General features: G+C 32.5%; 2 protein-coding genes across 2 annotated transcripts; one reads left to right on the forward strand and one right to left on the reverse strand.

Moving 5' to 3' along the window:
- Window positions 1-16,395: 16,395 nt before the first annotated feature.
- LOC107860976 lies at window positions 16,396-17,942 on the reverse strand. The gene is made up of 2 exons (XM_016706398.2): window positions 17,364-17,942; window positions 16,396-16,676 (listed from the first exon to the last, which is right to left on the reverse strand). Exons 1-2 carry the CDS (start codon window positions 17,826-17,828, stop codon window positions 16,614-16,616), a joined length of 528 nt encoding a protein of 175 aa, XP_016561884.1. The 5' UTR covers window positions 17,829-17,942; the 3' UTR covers window positions 16,396-16,613.
- Window positions 17,943-19,596: 1,654 nt separating this feature from the next.
- LOC124896202 lies at window positions 19,597-20,356 on the forward strand. Its single transcript, XM_047407724.1, has 2 exons — window positions 19,597-20,023; window positions 20,109-20,356. The coding sequence occupies exons 1-2, from the start codon at window positions 19,597-19,599 to the stop codon at window positions 20,354-20,356; spliced, it is 675 nt and encodes a 224-aa protein (XP_047263680.1).
- Window positions 20,357-22,624: the final 2,268 nt, after the last annotated feature.

The raw sequence follows: 22,624 nt of genomic DNA on the forward strand, positions 1-22,624 counted from the left end.
GTTGGATTGCGGCTTTGGCTTTTGAGGTGATTGCTCTTTCCCACGTCATATTTAATCTTGCTTCCAACCATTAGCATATGTTATTGACTTGCTTCATCATTGACCCAAACTCAGATAATTAAGAGTGACTCTGAAACAAACACAGTATCTCTGCTTTGTCATGCTCCTCAGATAAACCCTTTGAACATTGTTATTTCCATGAGTTCCCAAACTTGTTTGTTAACAAAATGTTTTGCATGCCTTATTTCAGCTCACAATCATGTCTCTTTTATGTGCTGGCCTTTTTTCTTGTTTTGTGCAATTGAAGAAGCTGGTATCTAGTTTTGAAATCTTTTCTGACTAATTTTGACACAGACATGACTTAAAGACAAGAGAAAAATGACAATGATTTTATAATTGACTCAAGAAAATAAAATAAAAATAAAGTTAAGAAAGAAAAGACAATGAATGTCCCCATTTGAAACAAAGAAGGAAAAATTTATCTAAAAATGACAGTCAACTCTAATGATTATGCCATGCATTTTGGATTAAGCTGCCTGATCTTTCCATCCAAACTTTCACCAATTGTTATTGAGTTAATGTCCTTGAAACTGAGTTGCTTTCTTAGGTCAATTTTATTTAAGACCTCATTCAGCTAGTGATACCTTGAAGGGTTTTCTCCAACAAGCCTCTCTCATTTTCTCTCAGCCCACTATCGTCTTATGGTGATGAGACTCTCTTATTCTTATTTCTCTTAATTTATCATCGTCTTATGGTGACAGTGAGGGTTTTCACCAATAAGACTCTCTCATTTTATTTCTCTCAACTTACCATTGTCTTACGGTGCTCGAGATGGTTTTCACCAATAAGACTCTCATTTTTATTTCTCTCTTGATTCCTTATGCTAAGAAAGACAAGTAGTTCCCAAAGTACATTATCATATCCATTGCATGCTTAGCCTTAACATTCTCAAAGATTGATCTGAAGGTCTTTCTTTGGTTGTAACTTGGCTTTTGGATAAGGTTAGAAAGAAAAGAAGGCATGAGGCCCAAATGACACTTGAAGTGGAGTGGGACTTACAACTTTTGGAATCGGCTCAAACAATGAGTATTAACTCATGCCCCAGTTTCTTTTGACTAGGAAATTCTAAATATTTATTTGGTTGGACCGAGTCCAGAGTAGGGCAACTTACGTATCTTACTCCCGAGAGAGGAGAATCAAGTCACGTAGTTCCAGCAACTTATTTTTTTTTGCTTGATTTTGATTTCTTTTCTTCATTTTTTTTATCTTTTATTGACTCTTTTCTCTTCAGGATTTTTTTCTGACTCTATTTTTCTTAACACTCTTCTCTTTTTTTTTTTTGGATATATTTTTTCTCTCTTTTTTTTGAAATTTTTTTTGACTCTTTTTTTTACTCGACACTTTTTTTGAATTTTGTTGACTATATCTTGATTTCAAAAGAGAGGTATAAAAGAAAATAACACTAAAGCTCCAATGGGGTAAACAAAGGATGACACAATGTTTGGATAGTAGAATAAAATATCTTTATCATATCAATCATTAAAAATGCAAGTATATAACATGCAATATGGAAGTGGGAGATGAAGATCATGTATGACACTTTTACAGCACTAACTTTAACTGAGCCTGTACATCACTACTTCTCCTGTGCTTGTCCAGCATACAACTCTACCTTTGTTGTACATCCCTGACATCGAATGATCCATGCTTTCGTGGAGCTGATTATTTTTCTGTTTCTCTTGATATAAGGATCATGTGTCTACTATTTGACCTAAATGAGCTATGTTTTTCAATTGATGACCAAGTTATTCTTGTGATTCTCAAAATAATTGCCTTAATTTCAAAAGAGGGCTTCAACATGGTCACCAAATGTCTTAACGCGCTACTTATTTCTCATATGTTTTTTCTAACCTTAGCCTTCTGATTAACAGTTCATGCTCAAATTGGATTTTGAGATCTAGCTAAAAATTCCGCCAGCATGTCATATCACTAGAGTCACCATAAAAGTACTATGTAAAGAAAACAAACAAACAACACATATTTAAAACACAAATGAAAAAAGGACACTCCATTTAGTTAAAATAAAATATAGAAGGGTTTGAACCAAGACAATACAGAAATAAAACAAGATAGATCCCAAACTACAACCCTGAAGTAATTCAAAAAACAGAAAAGAAAACAAAACGAACTACCAAACATCCATCCTAGCAAGGAGAGGAGTGACTTTCCAATTGCCGAGATTGACATCTTAGCCACTAGTTTGCATATCAACATAACTAGAGCTTTCCTCATTGTCAATGTTCTGCACTAGAATTAATTTATCATGAATCATCTTTTTAATTTCTCTTTTCAAATCTCGACAATCTTCAATACTATGACTCTGAACATCATAATGATACGCACATCATACATTAGGATAAAAAATTCTTGAATGCAGATTAAGAGTGTGCCCAAGAAGAGGAGTGATCATACCCCACTGTAACAATCTCTGAAATAAACTAGCATAGACTCTCCAGTTGGTGTAAAACTATCCCTAAATTTCTGCCTCATTTCATTATTTGGCTTGGATAAAAAATATGGCCTAGAAGGGCTTTGGTATGTTTGTAAAGCTAGAGGATGACTCTGAGGTGATGGTGTGCTCTATTGTAAGTAAGAAGGGAGTTAAACATATGGTTGCGTGCAATATACTAGATATGGAGGTGGGGAAATAAAGTATAATAGATTTTGGGAGGGATTATAGAGAGCTTGGGTAGGAACTTAGGCTTGATACTAAGGGTAACGATGATGTGGTCTTCTTGGACGTGCCCGTTATCCAACTACAATAGTGGCTGCATCTTTCTCATTCTTCTTACCTCTAGTTTCCCTTAATTGATTGCAATATTGTCCCAAATGTGTCACGCATTCCTCATTTCTATCTTAGTCCTCAAATTTTGACATATCAAGGATTGGAGGAAGGTTAATAATTAAAGGTATGCCCCAGTCTTTGTATGAAACATCTTTTTTACCCGCCAGTCCTAGGGAAGTTTTCATAGCATTTTCTGCACTCTTCATTTTTCCAATCATTTTCTCTGGCTCTTCAGGAACGCTAAGCCTCTTATTAAGAAATTTTGGTGGTCTAATTAACTTAAAAGTAGGCTCAAAAGTATAACAATGATCACCAAAAGTATTGAACATGGGTCCACTAGCAGCATGGAGAAGCACAACCATTGGGAGGCTAGCCAATATGGATGTCTCAGCAGAGGATTGAGCAACAAAATCACAGACGACATATGGTGGTGTGAATGTAGTAGGCTTATGTGAGGAGCCAGGGAAAGAGTGGTGGAAATATTGAGATGCTTTTAGCTTGGAATGAATTCTGAGTCATCTTGCAGTGTATCAACAACAGTAGGAAACTGGCTTCGCGATTTTGGTAGAAAACTCAAGGTATTTGTAGGATCAATAGCAGTAAATGGATGAGGAGGCAACCCACTAACCCAATCTCGATGCATTTTCGTCATTTGTTGCTTTAGTCTCAAAATCTCTTGCTTTAAACTTTTACTTTCTTGACTCTTTGTTTGATCGATAATGTCACTCTTTATATCCTTGTTAGACACAGTTAACCCTTCCTTAAATTTGGTATGATGTGGAGGACTAGGTGGAGTGCCACAAACCAACCACCTTAAACTAACTGAACAAGAGATAACAAATGTGTTATAGTTTAACATTTTCTCAAGATCTTTGGTTTTTTTTCTCTTTTTTTCTGAAAAGATAACAGAATCCAAGAAGAATGCCTACGTATCTCACCCCCTAGAAAGGAGAATCAGCTGTGCATAGTTCGTGAAGTTTGGCCACAAAATAACCGATCAACTTTCTTTCTTTTTATTTTTCTTGAAACTTTGATAACAAATTTTCAAAAGAATTGACGAAAATCTTTTTGAATTTTTCAGCTTTAAAATCCTGTACAAAATGAAACCTATGATTACCAAAGAAATTTTTTTTGGGTTTTCGATTTTAAATTTCATATGAAAATGAAATGTGAACCTATTAAAGGAAAATCATTTTGTGTTTTCTTTTAAAGATGTATATGAACACCTATTCTAAATGAAGACCGAAATATTTTATTTTTTTTTCAATTTTTCAGATTCCTATACAAAATGAAACTTATTATTACCAAAGAAAAATCTTTTTGGGTTTTCAATTTTGAATTTCATATGAAAATGAAAATTGGAACTATTAAAGAAAAATCTTTTTGTAGTTTTCTTTTAAAGATGTATATAAAACATCTACTCTAAATGAAGAGTGAAGAAAATCTTTTTAAAACTTTTTAAATAAGATCACCGAACCCTAGAAAGGCTGTCTACGTATCTCACTCCCTAGAGAAAAGAATCAGGTGTGCGTAATTCGTCCAGATTAGATAATTAAAGAATATAGAACCGACTAAACCCTAACTTAAGAAACGCGACTAAAGACAAATGATTAAAAACGTCAATAAAATCTTTTTGGGATTTTTAATTTGACACTTCACATAAAACTGACACCAACAACTATGAAAGAAAAATCTTTTTTTTGGTATTTACATTATATGAAATGTACAAAACTTCTACCATCTTTTTAAAATTTTCTTTTATAAAAATCTCCTATTGAAACAATTTTTTTTTTTTGAATTTTCGAATTATAAAATTTTATTAAAGAGAAGAAAAGAAAAATCTTTTTGACGTTTTTGTATTTTGAGAACATGAGTGCAAAAGATAAAAAAAATCTTTTTGAATTTTTGGATTGTGAAAAACAAAAGCCACAAAAACTCTAAAAACTATGAAACTCTCTTTTTTTTACTACATTTTTTCTCTCCCTTTTTTTTATTTTTCCTTGCCTACACACCTTCTTTAATTCTAGCACATGTTTTTTCCCCAAATCAGTCCATCAAGTGACCCTATTACCTAAAAAATGAAACAATTAGCATGTAAGGATGCTTTATGGGTAAGTCTCCTACAAAGAACCAAGTGGATCCTGCTAGGTATCAATATGATGCAAATAAGCATAACCAAAAGGTTGACCTTGGCTGGGGTGCACTAACAAGGCTATTTGGGGGAGCATATGATCGATGGTGGCTGCGACGGTTTTTCACGTACTCCATACACCTAATGGCTCCCCCTCCAAAAATAAGGGTGACTCAACTAGAGGTCGTGTACATACGTGTACTACGAACTTGTTGCGGAAAAAATGACTCGGTTATGCATATGATGCCAAATATAAAGTAGTAACACATAGTAAAAACTGTAAACACTTAGCACGTAGGCACTCGAAAATGATAAAACAAACACAAACAATAACACAAACAATGTTTATACACTCATAATGTCAAATTAAGCCGATACAACTCCAAAAAATAAGCTCGAATTTTGAAAAATCCCCAGTAGAGTCTCTAGAGCTGTCACACCTTTTTTTTTACCAAAAAGATTTGATTTTAAGACTTGAAAGGATTTTTCTTATTAAAGTGACAAAATAGAGATTTGTTTCAAAAAAAATTCTTTTTCAATTAACTCAGAGTCGCCACTTGGCATAAATTGGGTGTGCCAAGTCACCTTTGGAAATCCCTTTTCAAAATAGTTTGACTCTAAAACTGATCCGCGAATAGAGATTCCGACTAAGGAATTCTGTTAACCAAGGGAAGGGTGTTAGGTACCCCTCAGTCCTGTGGTTCGACCATAGTTTCTCTGTAGAGTATATCGGCTAGCATAAACACTATGGATGTATAAACCAACAAACACACAAACGTGAAACAAAAATCAAACAAACAAAACCAAAATTAGTGTTCAGTCCAATTTATTATTTACCCAAAATAAAAAGGTACTGAAATGTAAACCTACGCTAACCTACACTAGTCCTAACTACGCTCTAATGCTTTACCCGATGCCTCAGGCCTTGATCACGAGCCTCCTTTGTGTACATGATACTTTGGGGCATCTTGGTGAATAAGACAATGTGAGATCGGGGCATTCCCTAGCTAAATCAATACATTTTTTCAGTACGAGAAAACCAAACCATTTAACACACATTTTTAACATTCACCAATTCATAATTTTTACATTTGCCTACCTGAGCCTACCATTTGCCTACGAATTTGATGGTCTTATTATACTACTACCGAATTCATCAACATCCATCAATTAATCAAACTAAACAATATTAATATTTTATTAATTTCTCCATTCCCACTCCAAATAGATTTTTAATTCTTAATGATGTATCATTTTATTACAATACGTAACCCGATGGAATCAAACAACAAATCAAAAAAGTAGCAATTTAAACACCAATCAAGATCAATCAACAAATGATATTCAATCCAATGCACCGGATATCATCAACAATGAAACAAAAAGAGTGAAAGCATAGAATTGGACCTTAATTTGAAGCTCTCGAACTCAATGTTATTCAAAATAAGAGACGAAATTCGCATCCAAGAATCGTAAATCAGAACCTCAAACGACGAACCCACAACTCAAACAACCCATAATCTGCATCAACTTAAATCAACCCGACTAACCCGTACCCATTTTTGACTTGGTCGCTTTCCGGTGGGGTTTCATCGAAATTGACTCAGATGGGTCAGATTTTATTGATTTGGTCTCCAATTTTGATAATCTCGATGAGATTAAAACTTAAAACAGACGAAACTGACTGGTTGTGTTAGATTTGGCCGAAACTTAACTTAACAGAGTCAATTTTTATTGAAAACCAAACTCGAGATGGAATGAACGGGTTCACTGATCATTGTTTTTTGGTGATGGTTTGACCCAAAACAGTCTACTAAATTACTATGGCTTATTCGGAGCTCCGACGAGGAGTCCCTACGCCAGAACAGAAATGACATTGGTAGTGGGTCGCCAATTTTCACTTGATCCCCCTCTCGTTGATCTTCTCTTCTCTAATACATCCAATTTTCCCCTTCGGTGTGTTTAATTGTGTTTTTGTGTAGTGTTTTTCTCTATTGTTGTCTAGGTCCTCTCCTGTGAGTGATGTGTATGTATATGTTATGCCTAAAATCAGTGTGTGTGTGGGGAATGGTGAAAAAAGACCCCCCTTTTCTCTGATGTCCTTTGCGTATATATATTTTTTATGTGTAACAGTGAGGTTAGGGTGGGGTAGTGGGGTAGGGTAGGGGTGGGGGCTACGTGGGTAGGGGTATATCGGGATGGGGTGGTGATGTGTTGTCAAAATTTGATAGGGAGGGGTGGTTGTTAGTTTGTTCCAATTGGAATTATGTGAGAATTTAGGGATAAAATTTATTTAGAGTTGGTTATTATTTTGTCATTTGTTGAAAAATTATGGAATAGGGATGGGGTGCGTGGTAAGACGGAGTAAACCGTAAAAATAAATTTTGGAGGGACAAAATTACGTGTCTACAGTTGAGGTAGAGTAAACCGATGTATCGTTTGCCAACGAAAGTGTTGATGAAGCAGCCATGGGATTTTGAAGGTCGAAACAAGGACATAGACCTTTCAAAAATGAAACCGTTATCGCGTACGGGTCACACGGTCTTGCACACATCGAATGTTTGCTGATCGGCACAGAAATGGCCGAGCCAACAACCTTTCTATGCGACAACGCTATGGTAAACAAGCAAGATGTCTAGGCTTATGGGATACTAACTGGATGCTTGGAGCCTGTGTATAAAGAAGATCCTGTGAAATAATAATTTTTTATTTCAAGTCACTTCACTTTACATACATTACATTACATACATACATATACATACATGTAGATGGAATTTTTTTGCTTGATGATAGTTGAATTTTTCACAAAGAAACAGATTGTCCATCTATTGTAAAATATATTCTATCTGTTCTGACAAATAGTTTATCTGTTGCAATAGGTTGGTCCTCTATTGTATTATGCTGATATAGTCTTATCTGTTACAACAGTGGGAAGACCTATTTGATAATTACCAACAGATGGACCTACATGTTACAACATATATTTAAATTTGTTTAATATTTTTCAACAATTATCCTTGAATATTCATGTGCTCAACGACACCAAACCAGTAGCAAATACAAATACACCACCATGAAAATTTCAGTAATTAGGCTTGAATATCCATGTGCCCAGCACGACCAAACCAGTAGCAATAACGCCAACAATGTAGTATCTTCTTGCTCAATTTTGTTTCTCTTTAAAAGCCTTGACTTTCTTCAATAAACCCCAGATTACACGATTTGCTTGTGAAGGGTGTCGTTCTTTATACTAATTAAAGTAATCACATCCATCCAACTTCTATTAAAATAAGACCACAATTACAAAATAATTACAAGTCAATAAGTAATCAACTAATTAAATAAAAAAATATTACCTTTGAAATCTTACAAGTAAAACACCTACGACCTGGATTTTGTTGAGTCCAAGAAGTCTTCAATAGAGCTTCATGACCACACTTACAATATTGAAAAGCTTTGTCACAAAAAGCAGTGAAATACGAGCTCTACATTGTCAAGCTCAGTTGAAAAAAATAAAAAAAAATATGCAGAAAAAAATATAAATAATCGAGATGAATTTGGATAGAGAAAAAAAGATGAAGAAGAAAAAGAATATTTGAGAATTTAGGGTTAAATTTTAGGAAGAAGATGAATACATAAGACAATGGGAGAAAAATAACCATTGAGGGCCAAATCAGCAAAAATAGGGGGGTTCATCGAGCCTTGGCTGCGTGAATTATATGTGAGTTGCCAACAGGGAAAAAAGTGACAAACTGACACATTTGATGCCTATTTTATTTTACGTGTTTAAAATAAACACTGTCAACTTGATGCCTATTTTATTTTAGGTGTTTAAACTGATCACTGTCGATGGGTTCCGCCTTTTTTATTTCAAGTCACTTTTACTTTTTACATGTAGTGGCAATTTTTTATGTCTAATGAAAGTTGAATTTTTACAATGCAACAGATTCTCCATCTGTTATAATAGATATTCTACCTGTTTAGACATATAGTTTATCTGTTGCAATGGGTTGGTCATCTGTTGCATTATATCAAAGTTTTTATCTAAGTCTATCTGTTGCAACAGTGAAAAGACCTATTTTATAATTTTCAATAGATTACCTACCTGTTGCAACATATGTGTAAATCTGTTTGATATTTTCCAACAGATGTGTCGTCTATTGCAACAGATAAATTATCTGTTGCAATATTTGAATCTAGTATTCCATTTATATTAATAAGTTCAAATCTAAGAAAAAAATAAAATTCATAGACAAAATAAAATAAATCAAAGCCTTCAGAAATTAGCTGAAATAAATCAATAAATAAATAAAATATAAAAAAATTATTATGGGTACAGATCTCAACAAATACATTAAAAATTTAAGTATTGATGTCAAGAATTCCTAAGGAGGGGTGAGGTTATTACTTTGACAGAGTGAGGCTATAAAGATCTACTCAATATGGACAAGTTGTTCTTCATCCGGTGCTATGGAATTCGGCTTTGGTCGTCGTGGATTTTTATTGTCGCTTACATATGATTTTTGCGCTTTCTGTTCTCCGTATTTCCATAGAAAGAGTAGCATATTGTCAATGTTGTTCTACAATAGCTTTTACATCCACCTGGAAAGCCAGAATTAGTCAATGCTAATCGCACAGATACAACAAAATAGAAAAGGATAACTCATCTGTTCTAGCATATCAAATAGGTCTTCCTCCTATTTTAAATTATCCCAAATAGATTATATTTTTATTGAAATAGATGAATCAACTGTTGGGATGAATTTCTACATGAGGAAGACCTGTATAATAATTTCCAATTGATGAACCATCTATTGGAATATATGACTTATCTGTTGCAGCTGATAGGTTATTTGTTGGTACAAATAAAAGCGGTACGAAGAGCTGTTTGATTTGCTAAAACAGATGAGACATATATTGCAACAGACATTTTATCTGATGCAATAAGTTAGTCAACTGTTGCAACAGATGTATATATCTATTTGATAATTTTTAGCAGATTTGTCATCTGTTGAAATTGATTGTGTCTGTTTGTTAGTTGGAACAGACATATATATTCACTGAACAGACATATATATTCACCTTCTTCAGTTTGTGTTGCTCTCCTTTGGCCATTGTACATTGCTTAGTGCAACACATGAATAGAGGAGTTGCAATTTTGCTTTTTCGGATGTTTCATAATGCCTTGGAAACTACTTTTCTTCTCCACTTATCCTTAATCTCTAATGGAATGGATGGATATAAGATCCTCTATAATGAAATGACACCCCTCTTAGATTCAATTCCTTTATAGAAGCAGTTAATGCATTAATAGCATTAATTACTACATCATGTTTCGCTTTGCAGAATATTCACTAGGAGAGGCAAAATCTATATAACCAGTATGATAATACTCATAATGGTTTGTTTTAAATATGTAAGAGGAGCATCATTAGTACCAACATCTCCATCACCTCTAAGACCATCAACAACAATAAGCCCACTCTCCAAAATTGTTTTTCTTGTAATGGTTGTTACTCCAAACAATTCTATTTTTATTCTATCAATGACCTTAGGGTTCGATAAAGTTTGCACAGACCGTAAAGTAAGAAAAAAATATCATCTTCAACTCTCAATTGGTCGGAACTAGTGACAGATGCACAATCTAACATAAATCATTACATATATTAGAATAATGATTAGATCATATAAAAAAATCATTAATTAAAATAAAAAATTAATTATAATTATACTTACTGTATCCTTCGGGGGGTTGAAGAGATTAAGAAATTTTGCATTTTTATCAGTTTCGGCCGACAACCATCTCAAGATTCTTAGACAGAAAACTTCTTCCTTATAGTTCACTTACTGTCTCAAATAAGGAATGGCTTCAAACATCTAAGCCTATAAAATAACTCCAATAAATTAAAACCATTATTGAGTAAAAAAAATGAATGATATCATAATAAAAGAAAGAAATATTTACCTTGAAATCCCATGGAAAGCCATATAAGTTGATTGTCTTTGGCGCTAACGGAGTCAACAAACATTTGACAGTAATTTTGAAGCTTTCATAACCCTAAGAATAGCTGTTAAATGCCTTAAGATCCTCAGAGAGCTTTATTAAACCAACGGTTATATGGTTGTTAACGTCTCTCGCCCAAAGAATATTATGTACAAACCAAACCAAGCACAATGACTACTTGTGCTTCTTTGAAATTCTTTTACCTTTCAACGCTTCTATCAAATTTTTGTTTTTGAAGCTTGGACCAACAATGGACATCAGGTCATCACGATCACATGACTTTTCTTTTCCTTTTTTGGGTGTGGGGGGTGTTTTTTTTGGGGTTAGAATAGTTATAACATGAGAAAAACAAGGAGGATAACATTTTAGTCCAGTAACTATGACAAACTCCTTCCAACCAAAACAAACAGGCATGCCACAGTAATTTATCCATACCTCATCCATCTTATCTTTGTTTTCATATATAAACCTAAACTTGAGAAGTTCATATACCATTTTCATTTGGAAATGAGCGTTGTTGTCTTCCGAAAAATCAAGATATATACCAAAGCAGCTGTCCCTGAAATAAGCATTCAATTTTTATTCTCGAAGTATTTTTCTGAAGGTGTCGAAAGATTTTATCATGGCCGACTTAACCATGAAATCACCCATTAAATCTATGGCACCATCGTACTACATTCTCACAGGATAACAATCAATGCTGAAGGTTTTGACCAACTCTTTGGTGGAAGGGCTATTAGCATTTGGATCATCTGTTTTGAAATATTCCTCTCCCCCCCCCCCCCGTGTTGATCATATTCTGCTTCTGATTGACATAAAACTTGTAAATCAAGCTCATAAAGTGATGGATGTAGCCTAGTTGCTTCACTTGTTTCTTTACTTGGACTTGATTTGGTTTTTGTTCTTTTGGGAGTCATATTATCTAAAATTAACAGGAACATAAAAAATATATTATAGTTGATTAATGCATCATTAAAAAAGGATAACAGTAAATCTAACATGCAAAATGGTAAAATAACAGTTTCAACAAATCACGCATCTGTTGCACCAGGTAGGCTATCTGTTGCACCATATAACTAACCTGTTATAACGGATAAGTAATTTGTTGCAATAATATAAAATATATCACTCATCTTTTAAGACAGATGAATGTTTTATGCAATAGATCACACATCTGTTCCAACATATGAGTTATCTGTTGGAACAGTTAAATAACCTATTCCAACGGATGAGCAATCTATTGCAACAATACAAAATATATCACTCATTTATTGAGAAAGATGAATGGTCAGTGCAATAGATCACACATTTGTTGCAACATATAAGTGATCTATTGGAATAGTTAAATAACCTGTAGCAATGACTGAGTAATCTATTGAAATAATACAAAATATATCACTCGTTTATTAAGAAAGATGAATAGTCAGTGCAACAGATCATACATCTGTTGCAACATATGAGTGATCTGTTGAAATAGTTAAATAACCTATAGTAACAACTAAGTAATCTGTTGTGATATTACAAAATATATCACTCATTTATTGAGAAAGATGAATGGTTTGTGCAACATATCACACATCTGTTACAACATATGAGTAATCTATTAGAATAGTTAACTAACTTATAGCAACAGCTGATTAACTATTGTGATAATACAAAATATATCACTTATCTGTTGAGAAATATAAATGGTCTGTATAACAGGTCACACATCTGTTGTAACATATGAGTGATTGTTAGAATGGTTATCAACGGTCAATATTATTTAGATTTCTTCTAACAGAAGGATCATCTATCGCAATAGATGAATAATCAGTTAGAAAAATCAAGTTTGGACATGTCCTATTGGACGAGTTGATAGGATTTTATCCAACAGGAGGTTCATCTGTTGCATCAGATCTTTAATTCAATGGTTCATCTATTGCATTAGATGGTTAATCTATTGCATTAAATTTTTAATCTAATGGTTCCTCTGTTGCATTCGATAGTAAATTTGTTGCATCAGATAGTTAATCTATTGCAACATATGGTTAATCTGTTGCATCAGATGGTTAAACTATTACATCAGATAGTTAAACTGTTGAATCATATGTTAAATTTGTTGCATCAAATTTTTTATCTGATAGTTCCTCTATTGCATCAGATGATTAATCTATTGCATCAGATGGTTAATCAGTTGCACCAGATGGCTAATTTGTTGCATCAGATATTTAATTTGTTGCATCAAAATTTTAATCTGATGATTCTTCTGTTGCAACAGACGGTTGATCTGTTGTATCATATCCTAAATTTATTGCATCAGATGGTTAATATGTTGCACCAGATGGATAATCTGTTGGACAAAAAAAATAGTAGCACGATTTTGTTCAACAGAACGACAGCAATATCACCATTTTTACCAAGAACAAGAACAAATCAACCCAGCAACGGACGCAAAAAATTAAAGTTCTAAATCAAACAACAAAAGAGAAGAGAAGAAGAAATACCAGAAATTAGGATTTTATTCAGTCCGCATTTCAAATTAAAGTAACAAATATTAAAATTATTAACCAATACTATAAGATAAGTTGACTCAAGTTCCTCATTTTCTTCAATACTAAAAAGGCTATAATTTTTTACCTGTGAAAGAAGAAAAGGAATAATGAAGAATTCGAAGCTGTTGTGGCCTAAGAGCAAGGCTGTCACATCGATTGATGGTTGAAGTTGAAAAAGAACTCGAAGCTCAACTATTTACCGTTCAAGGTTGAAATCGCCGAGGATTGAAAGGAAAAATTTGCAGAACTGTTGGTTGAGAGAAGCTGTCGAGAGAGAGGAGAAAGGCGGTTGATGATTTGGATTGAAGGGGGGTGTGAGTTGGGTTGATTTGTATTTTTGAAAAGATTAGAAAGTTTTAAAAATATTAGTCAAGTCTACAATTGACTAAATCAAGTTTTCTAATTATATTTGACCCTTTAAGTTGGTCAATGTCACCAATCTTTCATTCAAGACTTAAAAGACATCTTTCCTTCAATTTTCTCGAGAAAGAGAAGAAGGTAAAGTGAGATGGTATGATGGAATTCACCTTATAAAATTAATTAAATGCTTTGTTGCATAATTAATGATAGTTATAACTATGATTCATTCAGTATAAAATTTTAATTTTTAAGTTTAGGAAATAAAAAAAGACTTAAACTCATTTTAATTTTTTTAAAAACTAAAAATAAATTAGTTTCTTAAAAGAGAAAGGTTATTGTAGTCTTTCTACAATTATGGTCAAGTTTGGGCCAAAAATTTTGGGGCAATTTAGCACTTCTCATTCCGTAATACTTGTCATTTTAAAAAATTAAGACATTAATTACTTGTTTGTTTTTTTGATATATCCTTAGTCACAAATATGAATATATATATATATATATATATATATATATATAGTACAAAAAAGAAATATTAAATAAGGAGTAATAAATAAGAATAATATAGCCAAAACAACATCTAGTTAATGTTTTTAAAAGACGTGCAAATACAAAATATGACAAGTATGTGAGAACAAAGAAGTATATCTTTAAAGGGACTAATTTTGAACATGAGAGAATATATATAGTCGTGGAAATCCAGTAACTAGAAGAAACCATTTATTGTACTTCCTCACTTTCGTTTACTTGACCCAAGTTGATTTGATAGTCTACTTAAAAAAATATTTATTATAAATTTATTTTACGAAATTAATCTTATTAGTTATACTTTGAAAATCTAAATTTGACTAGTGACACTTATATAATCATTAAATGACAGAGGTAATGTTAAAAAAACATGATAAACTTCTCTTTCATAAATTGGACAATCAACTGAAACAACTACTTCTTCCATTCTTTATTCTTTTTTCTTTTTTAGAGTCAAACAATCCAAACTTTGACTAACAATTTAAGATGTCTTTCTTAATCAAAATGAAAAATGAAAAAAATACAATTTATAGTACTTTCTAATAGTTTTGAATAATCAAATTTTAATTTTTAAAACTTAAATTAATTTAATCTGATTTAGCTCTAAAATTTAGTCAAATTGACTCACAAAAATGAAGGAGACATATAAAAAGAAATGAAAGGAGTATTTTTTAACAAGCAGACCAAGTAAAGGGAATAGAGGGAGTAAGATTTTGAACATTTAACCTTCTTCATTGAGAGGGTTGGCAATGGCTAGAGGGAGAGGATAGAGTTTATTAGTAAGGAAACTAAATTGAACAAGCAAATTAAAACAAATATTTTTAATAAGAAAACCAAGTAAAATGATAAGGAGGGAGTAAAATTTTGAACATTTTAACCCTTGTTCCTTGAGAAAGGGTGGGAATGGATGGGGGAGAGGATAGAGTTTGTAGCACACGAATGTTGGGAGATGCTTTGAATCCCAACTATCACTTTCGTAGCTAGTTCTTTGTTGTTTGCATTCCAAATTCGCTTTCGTGGTCGTTATGAATTTGCTTCTCCCAATTAAATGGTGCCTGACTATCACTATTGTACCCATCAATCTACCAAGGGTGTTTATGTTTTTGGTTCCCCATGCACCAACCACTCTCTTATACCACACTCCTAAATTAGTAACATATTCAATTCATTCTTCACCTATGCTTTTCAAAAACCTTACTCAGTCAATGTCTCCACGCTTAAATTTGAATCATAATAATTAAATGGACAACTTGGCTTCATGCCTTCTTTATTAGCGCTACGCAATTCCGCTATACTTTCCTCATTTCGTTTTACTTGGTCCCGATTTTTTTTAAAATACAAATGATATAAAATTTGATTATTATATTGATATGAGAAAAATTACAACTTATACTACTTTTCCTATAATTTTTAAATATTTAAATTTTAAAATATTGGATTAATATAATCTAATTTAATTTTGAAAATTAGTCAACTTGACCCTTGAAAAGTAAAACATGACAATTATTTTGAAACGTCAGGAGTAGAACCGAAATTTGTCAATAAAATAAAGCAATATATTTTGTGGGCAGAGTATAGTGTATAAACAGGGTGTTGCGCCAAAAGGTTCATTCAAACCCCTTTTGGTGAAAACTTACATTGTTTATCTACTCACAATAAATTTTTCTTTTTAATGTATATTTAATAGATATTGAATCTATTTTGACTTCTTTGTATATTTGCTTCTTCATGTTTTGAGTCTACTTAATAAATATTCTGTGACTCTGCTACCATGTATAGAATTGTGTGAACACAACTTCCACTAGAGAAACCATCAAAGGTTGTGGCGTCTTTAAGTGTAAAATTGACTTAAAAATAAATGAATCCATCGAGAGGGGAAGAATAATATCCATACAATGCTGAAGCTCTCAGATGAATAAATGCAAAACACACACAAAATGAATATGTTGAACAGATACTATCTATAGAAAATAAATTACTTCTAATACTAATTAGATACATCAACTTGGTGCTCAACAATCTCTTATTGCAATGTTCTCACAGGAATAAAACAGCAAAACTTCCCAATTACTTCTACAAAATCACCAATTGATTCCATTTTGACAAGCTTAAATCCAAAACTACGAGCACACTAATTAATCAGAATATTTAGAAGCCATTGTCCCTCCCTATCCAAATACCTCCAAGAATCAAATACTGCCTCTGTAAACAACGTTAATTAAAACGAAACTCCACATCTCTACTATTGGATCCTCCACCAGCTCCATTATACGGTTCCTGCAAACAATGAGAGCATTATCAGAAAAAGAGTCGATTGTCACATTGTGAATACCAAAGAAAAGTTCTCTTGTTAATTTGTTTTAAAGTTTGTTTGGATTGACTTATTTCAAGTGTTTTAAATCAAACAACTTTTAAACACTTATACACTATTTGTTGAAATTAAAAAGTAATTTCAAGCCAAATTAATAAAAAAAGCCAAAAATCATTAGTTAGAAATCAAAATTTATGAGTTTGGCTTATAAGCTAAACCCAAAGCCAAAAGTCAATCCAAAAATGCTATTAGAATGAAATGAACATCACTCATAGGGTAAGTTTCATAAATGGTCAATATAACCATGATTTATTTTCACCAAAGTCATATAACTAAAATTTCTAACACAAAAATCACTTTCACCAAACTCAAAAAAAATCACAATTGCCAGACAACACAACTTTCCGTTGCAATATGTTTTTACTCCACATAGAATCCAATATTTTGACACTCTATATATGTAAAAATCGTTGAATTATAATTTTTGAATCCATACTTTTATAAGTACAATAAATATAGTACTACTATTCCTACAGTTTTTAAAAGTTGAACAAAATAAATTTTCCTCAACATGAAACGGAATGAATACAGAGGATTCATCTAACTGACCCAACTAATTTGGAATTGAGGCGCTATTAATGATTAAATGGTACCTGTGAATCCTTGCTTCGATGAACCATCTCCTCATGACCCATGTTGGACCTCTTCTCTGCAGAGCCTTCATTGTTCTTATCAATTTTCTTGGAGCGAATGTGAGATTTTTTGAGGCCAAGAAGTCCCTTCCACCTAGTAGAACTTTTGGGTGGCCTAGAGGAAAAATGTTCATCTTTATCCTCATGAAGGAGTTCATCACGTAGAGTAGTAGTTTTGTGAGAGCTGCTACAACTTTCTTTGAAGGGCAACAATCTACCCTTAGAAAAAAGTTGGTCAGCACTCATCATGGAATAATTAGTGACATTGAATTCAAAGTCAGAGGAAACAGGAGCATCCCTATAGATCCTCATCATTTGGTGATGCTGAGAAGAAGTTGATGAATCGACAAAATCATTAGAGAAAGAGATTCGAGGACTCATAGGAGTCCCAAAACCTTTGTGGTCTGCTGAGTTTTGGTTGTACATGATGTCTCAAGTATCCCATGGAGAATGAGTGCTCTTGGAGCTACATAAGGTAGTTTGTGCTGACTGGATTTCGAACAAAATGTTAAATTAGGTTTCGGGCCTAGTTCACATGCCAAAAACTAGTTCAAAGAAAGAAGAATTATGTGCTTCGATAAAAATGAGTAGTTAGAGGTCGTTTGGTTATACGTTTGATTAGAAAAATAATTTCGGAATAAAAGTTGGGCTTAATTTTATCCCATATTTAACGTGATATATTAATAATTCCTAGGCTATTTCACTGAATTATTTTAATAAGGTAATGGGATTATGATTCCTTATGGAGACTGGAGTAAAATAAACTCATGAAATATCCTTATTTATTACATCTTATGTATCAAAATACACTTAGTGTATTTGGTAGAAGAGTTAAATAAACTACTTTTTGGTAAAATCTAAAATATCATAGAGGTTATTTATAAAGAAAATATAAAATTAAAAGTAGTTTTACATAATAGATTTTTTTAGAAAAAAATTAAAAATTATATTTTACGAAAATATTTTAGAGATTTACTACTAATAATAATGGGGATAAGCAGCTCTTCAGCATGCATGCTTGTGCTGCCTGCTTCAACTGTTTCAATCGTACTTTTATTATTTCATCCCTAATTAATTATTATAAGTCATTTGAGTATTAAAAAATTAATAATATTTAATAAAATAGAAATAAAATCATAAATTAATTTTTGATGTATTGTGTTGTCTTCTTTAGCTACTTCAATCGTAATATTAATATATCACTCCTAAATAATTATTATAAGTCATCTAAGTATTAAAAAATTAATAATATTTAATAAAAATTACTTTACTAGTAATAATAAAGAGGATAAGCAGGCAGCTCTTCAACATGTCTGCTTCACCTGTTTCAATCATAATTTTACTATTTCATCCCTAATTAATTATTATAAATAATTTAATTATTAAAAAATTAATAATATTTAATAAAAAATAAAACAGAAATAAAATAATATTGTAAAAGATTGTGGATGTCCATAACTCCTTGGTGTAATTCCTCCATTACTCCTTTAAATGTAGTAACTCTCACACCTCCATTACCACCTCATTGATCATCATGTTTATGACATTTCTTGAAACCCCCTAATGTAATACTATACATAGAGGTCTTGAGGAAGATGGTCAAGACACTTGCAAGAAAGAAGAAATTCATAATATATCGTTCTCTTGTTATTTACTTTAATCATTGTTTCGCTTAGCTTGTTGTTCTTTACATTGTTAGTCTTGCTCTTAATATTGAAATACGTTATCAGCACGACTCTACTCTTTTCAAGTTTTCAATCCACCAGGTATAATCAACTTATTTATCGTGAATATTGTAGTTTGTTATTTTTTCTTTTACCGAAGTTTTATTTTTAACGTTAAAGTTACACATGAAAAAAAATATTATTTTTATGTTATTGTATTGTTGTCTAACTTCATTATTTTTATGATAGTTTTTATCATGTCAAATTTGTTGAAGTTTGAGTTTGTGGCACTTGACATCTCCGAAAAAAATTACTTGTCATGGGTTCTCGACGTTGAGATTCACCTAGCTGCTAAGGGTCTTAGTGCTACTATTATCCCTAATAATGCAACGTCGAATTAGGACAAGGTCAAGGCTATGATTTTCCTTCGTCATCATCTGGACGAAGGACTGGAGATTGAATACCTTACAGTGAAAGACCCACTTGAATTGTGAACCAATTTGAAGGGAAGGTATGACCACCTAAAGGCCATGGTACTGCCTAGAGCTCGTTATGAGTGGATGCACTTACGGTTTCAAGACTTTAAAATCGTTGTTGAATATAATTCTGTTGTATTCAGAATTGTTTCCCGATTGAAATTATGTGGGGAAACTATAAATGATGAGGGAATGATGGAAAAAATACTAACTAATTTTCATGCCTCAAATGTGATATTGCAGCAGCAATACCGTGAAAAGGGCTTTCAAAAGTATTCTGAATTGATCCCATGCTTTCTGGTGGCTGAGCAACACAATGCCCTTTTGATGAAAAATCATGAAGCTCGTCCCATTAAAGCTGCCCCACTACCGGAAGTAAATGGGGTACAAGTACGTGGCCAACCTGAAAGACGACAAGATCGGGGTCATAATAATATGCGTAGACGTGGCAATGACAGGGGATGGTATAATAATCTCCATGGTAGTGGTAACCAAAGAAAAAGAGAAACAAATGAGTCCTCAAAAAAATTCTTCAATAGGTAATTATCATCGTTGTGGCATGAAAGGTAGCTGGAAGAATGAATATCGGGCGCCTAAGCAATTTGCTAGGCTTTATCAAGAATCTTTCAAAAGAAAGAGAAATGAAGGTGGGACCTCTTATAATGCCCGAATGGAATCACACTTGACTTTCAGAAATGATGATAAGACAGGACCTTCACAAAAATATGATTTCAATGTTGAGGCAAACTTGATCATGGAAGATGATGATTTTGATGGCCTTGATGATATACTCTCTCTGTTTAAAAAAGAATGACTTACTTTTCTTTTTAGTCCGTTTCAAAAAGAATGACCCCTTTCTTTTTTTGGCAATATTTTAATTTCAACTTTCCACATGGCATATTTAGGACCACAAGATTAAAGGACATTTTGGTACATTTGACACAATTTTAATTTAAGGCCACAAAATTCAAAAGTCTTCTTTATTTTCTTAAACTTTGTGTCAAGTCAAAGTAGGTCATTTTTTTTAAACGGATGGAGTAACTCATTTGGTAATTGAAAACTTCTTTGGAGATCAAAACTAAATCTTGATCAAGTTATTGAAAAAATAAATAATGTTGTTTTATTATATTTTTTAATCATATTTTTTCATTATATTGTTTTTATGTTTCAAGAAAAAAATAAGCATTTAAGTTTTATTGTAAGATTGTGATATTTCACATTTCTTATCATGTATTTTTATTTTGTGAAGATAATAAAATTTTTTCAATCTTCAATTGTATCCAAGATGAGTAATAGAGATATGTGCCTTCTTGATTGTGCTACAACTCACACTACATTAAGAGAAAAGAAATATTTCTCTAATTTAATTATGAAAATGGCCTATGTTAATATAATATCCGGTTGTATAAAGCTAATTGAGGGCTCTGGAAGAGCAACATTAGTACTACCTGGGGGAACAATATTGGCCATTGATAATGCATTATATTGTAGTAAGACTCAAAGAAACTTGCTAAGTTTCAAGGTTATTCGCCAAAATGGTTATCATATTGAGACTGCAAATGAAGTAAAGATTGAATATCTTTATATTACTAAAATAAAAGATGGGGAAAAATTTGTGCATGAAAAACTACTTGCACTTTCTTCGGGATTGTATCATACAAGTATTTGTATGGTTGAATCACATTCTACAGTAACTAAAAGATTTACAGATCGTAATGATTTTATCATTTGGCATGACCGGTTGGACAATCCCGATTTTAATATGATGTGCAAGACTATTGAGAATTTACATGGGCATACTTTAAAGAATCAAAATATTCTTCAATCCAAGGAATTCTCTTGTGCTGCTTGTTCTCAAGAAAAATTGATTATTAAACCATTAGTAGATAAGGTTGGGATTGAATCCCCTGCATTTTCGAAACGTATACAGGGTGATATATATGGACCAATTCACCCTCCATGTGGACCTTTAAAATATTATATGGTCTTGATATATGAATCTACAAGATGGTCACATGTGTGCTTATTATCAACTCGCAATGTGGCTTTTGCGAGATTGTTGGCTCAAATAATAAGGTTAAGAGCATAATTTTTAGATTATGCAATAAAGACTATCCGTCTTGATAATGCTTATGAGTTTACATCTCAATCCTGTAATGATTATTGTATGCCAACTGGAATAAAGGTTGAACATCCGATTGCTCGTGTTCACACTCAAAATGGTATAGCGGAATCATTGATCAAATGTTTTCAATTGATATCTAGGCCGATGTTAATTAGGACAAAACTTTCTGTTTCAACATGGGGGTATGCTATTTTGCATGCAGCAGCACATGTGCACATAAGGCTAACCAATTATCATAAATTCTCCCTATTACAGTTGGCTTTTGGTTAAGAACCAAACATTTTCTATCTTAAAATTTTTGGATGTGCGGTATATGTGCCAATTGTTCCACCACAACGCACAAAGATGGGACCCCAAAGAAGGTTGGAAATATATGTTGGGTATGAATCTCCTTCCATTATAAAATATTTGAAACCTATGATAGGAGATCTGTTTATGTCAAGATTTGTTGATTATCATTTTGATGAATCAGTATACCCAACATTAGGGAGAGAAAATAAGCAGCTGAAACATGAGATAGATTGGAATGCATTATCACTATCTCATTTAGATCCTCGAACAAATCAATGTGAGTAAGATGTTCAAAAGATGATTTACTTACAAAATGTTGCAAATTAGCTGCCAGATGCATTTACTAACCTTCCAAGGGTTACTAAATCTTATAGTCCAGTTGTGAATGCTCCAGTTCAAGTTGATGTCCCAATAGGACAAGTGGTCAATGCAAATGAGTCTAAGTTGCGTTTGAAACTAGGGGTGTGCAAAAATCGAACCTACCGATAAATCGAACCGATAAAAATGTTATTGGTTTATTGTTATTGGGTTACTGGGTTAATGAATTTTTAATGGTTTGGTACAAAAAATTATTAGGTTATTGGTTCGATTTGATTTTTTCTTATTCGGTTAGTGGGTAAACCGATAACCCAATAAGAATATATATATATATATATATATATATAT

Source organism: Capsicum annuum, chromosome 2 (assembly GCF_002878395.1).
Source record: "Capsicum annuum cultivar UCD-10X-F1 chromosome 2, UCD10Xv1.1, whole genome shotgun sequence".
In the NCBI taxonomy this organism is placed as follows: domain Eukaryota; kingdom Viridiplantae; phylum Streptophyta; class Magnoliopsida; order Solanales; family Solanaceae; genus Capsicum; species Capsicum annuum.